General features: G+C 40.0%; 1 protein-coding gene across 1 annotated transcript; it reads right to left on the reverse strand.

Moving 5' to 3' along the window:
- Window positions 1-178: 178 nt before the first annotated feature.
- brd2b (bromodomain containing 2b) lies at window positions 179-2,938 on the reverse strand. Its single transcript, XM_013913581.1, has 2 exons — window positions 2,794-2,938; window positions 179-476 (listed from the first exon to the last, which is right to left on the reverse strand). Exons 1-2 carry the CDS (start codon window positions 2,823-2,825, stop codon window positions 179-181), a joined length of 330 nt encoding a protein of 109 aa, XP_013769035.1. The 5' UTR covers window positions 2,826-2,938.
- Between the last annotated feature and the right edge of the window lie 2,417 nt (window positions 2,939-5,355).

Here is a 5,355-nt window from a genome sequence, read left to right on the forward strand (position 1 = left end):
AAAAAAACATATCGTGATATGAAAAAATCTCATATCGCCCAGCTCTACAATCATCTATTAACAAACCACAAAGGATCATTTATAATAGCCAAAAAATAATACAGAATATTGGATATTTATCTCAGCATCTGGAAGTAGACACATTCAAACTCCGAGTGGTCTATCAAAGCACTTGGATTCAACCCACCGGCAGGTTAAGCTTGTAGGCATCCACGGGCTCCTGAAAAGGCCAGGCAAAGTGGTGCCTCCAAAGAGACTTCATCAGGGTCTTTTGGAGGTACTGCAGCTGGTTTGTCATGCGGCCTGGTCGGGTAGGATCCTTCACTGGGGGCTGTGGAGGGGCAGGGGGACCCTGGGGCATTGTGTGGGGTAGGGAGGGGCTCTCAAAGTCCTCGTACAGCAGGGAGGGCTTACGAATGCGTTTGCCCGAGCTTGTGTGTTGGTCCATCATACCACCGGACAACCCAACCAGAGAGCTGGAGTGAGGAAGATGTAAAAGCACAGGAGAAGAATTAATGACAATGATTAAAAAAAATAAAAATAAAAATAAATAAATAAATAAAAAAAAGAGACCCTGCATTCACATTACAAGGAAAAGAAGGAAAGACATGCTACCTTAATACCTCATGTGGAAAAAGCTGGCTGGCTGTAAATAAACTTTTAAGGTGGGAGAGGATAAAGAAAAATATAAGAAGACACCCCCCCCCCAATGGTTATCTAGGAAACCAGGATTTCATCTATAGGTTGCAACTTTTAGCACTGCCATGGGAGCCATGACTGTCCTGTAAGAATGCTGTTGATAAGGCAATAAAGTCAATGTCATGAAATATGCAATTCAGCAAGAAACATACAGGCAGTCTGGATAATCTTCAGAAGTTTGGGTTCAGTTTCTTTGATGATGATGATGTCTATGTTCACTGTTGCACTTTATCAAGTTGTAACAGAGAAACTACTAAAAAAATATAAGAGTTGTACTTAGCTAGATAAATCTTATAAACAATAGCCTCAAAGTCAAACAACAGTGACACACTAGATAAGTACTTATAAACATGATTATCTTTTCCAGATAAAATGTTTCCTCTGGTTTTCCCCACACACAAAGGAATAAATGGAAGATACGCCAATCAATGCCTTACACAAGCACTGTGGTCTCCCCTGGAGATGCACCATAATAAACAGGGCAGAGAACAAATTCCCCCATGGGCCTTAAGAGAGTTAATTAAAAAGAAAGCAATCTTTTGGAGATATCAGCATCTCTGCAAGTTATGATCTCCAGTTTGGATGTAGTCCAACAACACCACGTTCCATAAAGAGCACTTTCAATGCACCATGCAATGACAGAGGTCGCCTAGTTCATGTAGTTAAAGGACACAGAAAGTCGGTCCTTTCTCACCTCCATCTGAGCACCACAGCTTAATACACACATGCCCTACTGACACACAAACAATGGCTAAGCCGATGAGCCGGTTTTCTACATCAAACAGAATACAAGCAGCACAAATAACTACTAAACAGCATTAAGGGTGCTGGAATTTGTAGAGTAGTAAACATAAGAACTTTTCTATTTCCAGGCAAATGTTTTAAGCTCTACTTACTTTAGTGTTTTAAAGCATTTAACAATTAAATGAGGAAAAAAAAAACAACAACATCCAAACATACATCCAATAACACACAGAACAAAAACATTCAGGATGCCTGTTTTACTGAAAGCATTTTAAGACTTAACGTGCTTTTCTCCAAATTAGTTCTGAACACAAGATTATGTGAAAGAAAATATAACTAAAGTCGCAACATTTGTGCAAAAACACAAACACCGTTTAATTATCAACTTGGCTCCATGTGACTATTATGGCTTTAGTGTTTGAATCTGCATTTAACCAGCTTCTGTTTTTACTAAACAGAGACAAATTAGCGTAGGCTGAACAACCCGTCGTTATTATTTAGTCAAACTGATCAAAGACTCCTAGTCCACCAGCTGCTGATCGCGTGGTTGGACGCCCCGCCCTCGCTGTTTGTAAACACTACTTCAACGACAGAAGCCAATATCTGACGAGCATAAGGGGTCCAAAAAGACACAAACGCCACATTTTTTTAACGAGCACTGCTCGGAAAAGAATTTTTTTTTAAAATTGATAAAACCCTCGGGCCATCAGGCAATTTCAGCCATTTTGCCACAGTCTCAGGGCGTTTGTTCACCAGCACAGAAGCTGCGAGCTGGAAGCTAAGCTTGCGAGCTAGCGGCGACAGACTGCAACAGCGCTTTATAAATATAACAATACACCTGGGACTGCCAAGTTGCAGTTAAGCAGATGTGTGTGGGGGGGGAGAGGGGAACAGTGGACGGGTTATTTATAACTAGTTTTCTTATATGATATTGTTTTACATTAGCGACAGCAGGTTGCATGAGCAATGAATGACACGACAGACAGACAGACAGCCGGCGGGGAGCACCCGGCTGACCTAGCCGATGGAGATGCAGCTGTCATTTGCCTGCTAATTAGAAGCTAAACGCTAGAGAAAACGGAAATATAGGCTCCACAAAACCAGTGTGCAAACATTAAGATTCAGAGGACTTCAGAAATATGTGCAGAGTTGATAGTCTCCTGTGTAAGCTAGCGTAAGCGGGCTGTATAATAAGACTGGCTGACGAGGTAGCGCTGTTTTGCTACTCGGAGGCTAACGGTAACGTCACCGTAGCAACAATGTGGTTTTTATTATATAATTCCCATCCTCACGCGGACTACAAAGCCCAGCAAATGTCCTCAGTTTGACCCGAAACACTGCGGACATTACCTGTCGTGAGGTGGGTTGACGGCGGCTTCCATTGGGGTGAGGGCGGAGTGTTGTTACGATCCAATTTTTCGCCGCTGTTGACGCTGCACTTCCACAAAACGCTCAGCGACCAACTCCGCAATGAAATGGCGACTAAGCGCTTCCGCTTGACCCTATATAAACCCCTCTCGTGGCAGTGCCGCGTCGTTCCTGTCACGTGGACGATGATTCCGCGCCATAATTGGCTGTAAGCAGGTGTCAGTCAAACAGCACAGTCTGTACATCTTGTACTCTGAAAATATTGCATGTTTTAGATTTTTTATACAGTAATGAGCTATCTGGCGTCGCACTGCGTTAATAATTGCTGTAATTTTCAGGCTAACGCTTCTCTGCCTATATGGATTAGTATGTTTTGTCCTCAAGAGAGTTTGGATTGTCATGCAGGTGATCTCCGTTTTATTAAACCCACTGCGGAATACCTGGGTAGCAACTGTATTTTTTTATTTTTTTGGTGAGATGTTTCCATTTAAAGCGGCACATTCATGAAATAACCCCCCTAGCTGCTTTGTGATTGATGCCCTCAAATAAATGGACATCATTTTTTCCAACTCCGTGACTAACCGCTTTAAAGAAGCTATGTTTAACAGTATCCTGCAGTCTAGATAGATAGAAAGACAGATACATGTGCAGTTTCCCAAAAAATAAAAATAAAATAAGAGGAGGCTGGGATTGTTGACAAGCAGTGGCAACAGGTTTCACTCGTCACTGCTGCACCATAGAGCACATTCTCCAACAGACTGATTCAATGCCACAAGGACAGATACAATAAATCTTTTATGCAACACATCTGTATAGCGATGCATCATCTGTGCTTCAACAGTTTATTTCTACCCTGTACTGTGCGCACGACTTTCATTACAATGTACACTGACTGTAAAGTTTTTACGTAAACGTATTCATTAGTAAGCATTTTAAATTAAGCTTTATTTTTGCTGTGTTAAATAGATATTTAATATATATTTTAAATGGAGATATTTTTCTTTAACATATTGTTATTATTACGTAATATTACTTACATATTTGGGTTCATATTTGTTTTGCCATGTTGCATATAAGCCAAAATAATGGCATTTATATTCTATAATATTTAAGCTATTTTGCCATTTTTGTTGTCTCGAGCTAAATTTTCAAAACTTTTGTAGTAAAAAGGATAGACTGTTTACCTTTCCCTAACCTGGAGAGTTTTAACATATGCAGGATTATGTTAATTGTAACTGGATGGACTTGGTTTGCAGTATGTTAACCATTAAAATTCGCATAGCATCATTACAAAGCTATGATTTGTTCATCTGACTAATAGTTGGTGAAACAAAGCTGTTTTTAAACCTTATTGCTCTGCACTCTCACGCCAGAAACCTCCATCCAGCAGAAAGAAAGTAAACGTCGTTATGCAAAGGGTGCAAAACAAACCAGCTATCAGCTGTAAATGTCTTGTACACAGCACAGGGATGCTGAGTTCAGCTGTGAATCACCGATCAGCTGTTAGACCTTTTAACAATTTGATCACTTCGGTATTTATTGAAACAACTTGAAAATAGCATTGTTTCATCAGCTGTATTTTGTCCTACAATCGAAGCCTTTTATATAAAATCAGTCCAAATTTACCTACAAGTTAACCTTACTGTGTCTAGCTGCTTGAAGTTCTGTTCAGTTGAATGATATGGTGGAAACCTACACTTTATTTTATCCTGTACTTGTTAATGTTACACAGTGTAGTATGCTGTGATGGCTAAAACACAAAACAAGGGTAGATATTTGATGGAAATTCTAATTTGGACTCACTTTGCACTGTTGAAGTGAAATGTGGCATGATGCATTCCTTCACAGTCACACACACAGGCTGTATACCCCTGGATTTATTGTATTTTTTCATAATGAACTGTTCATAGCAAGCTGGTGATAAACAAAAGTATCAAATTAACCGGATCTGTTGCTGGACGAAGTTTTCATCTTAAAATGGCCAGGTGATTTTCACCCCTGTTGCCTTAAAGAAGAAGACCACCCTCATATATTTTCCTATTAAAAACAAAGAGAGTCCTGCTGATTAAAACACAAGTTGCTGTTCAGGTTCACCACAGTGAGATAAAAATCTAAAAAAAACAACCCAATAACTACAGTACTGTGCAAAAGTCTCAGGTCACAACTCATTTCTTCTTTGCTTCCAAGGAGTCAGACATTCTTTAAATTTTTCTAAAGTGGCCTTAAGCAATAGTTCTTCAGGCTTTCTGGTGGAGTTTCAAAGTTTTCTTTGGACACTGGCTGCTTTTTCAGTCCAGACCTACCTGATCATTTTCAGAGGAATATTTTCTTGTTTCTTTGTAAAGCCACTTAGTACTGATCATGGAATCTAAACAACTCTCATATGTTTGAAGTTTTTCAGTCCGGCTTTAGGCCGTTTCATAGCACAGAGACAGCTCTCATAAAGGTTATGAACGATATCCTGGTAGCGACGGACTGTGGTAAACACGTAGTGCTTATACTACTAGATATGACTGCTGCATTTGACACAGTGGATCACGACCT

The sequence above is a fragment of the Pundamilia nyererei genome, unplaced genomic scaffold, assembly GCF_000239375.1.
Source record: "Pundamilia nyererei isolate P.nyererei 1_Seehausen unplaced genomic scaffold, PunNye1.0 scaffold00138, whole genome shotgun sequence".
Lineage (NCBI taxonomy): Eukaryota > Metazoa > Chordata > Actinopteri > Cichliformes > Cichlidae > Pundamilia > Pundamilia nyererei.

What these genes read in the sequence shown, in the direction of transcription:
- brd2b (XM_013913581.1), bottom strand. Translation starts at nt 2,825, where the DNA reads ATGGAAGCCGCCGTCAACCCACCTCACGACAG. An exon ending in GTCAACCCACCTCACGACAG is followed by an intron (nt 477 to 2,793) that starts GTAATGTCCGCA and finishes TCCTCACTCCAG; the next exon opens with CTCTCTGGTTGGGTTGTCCG.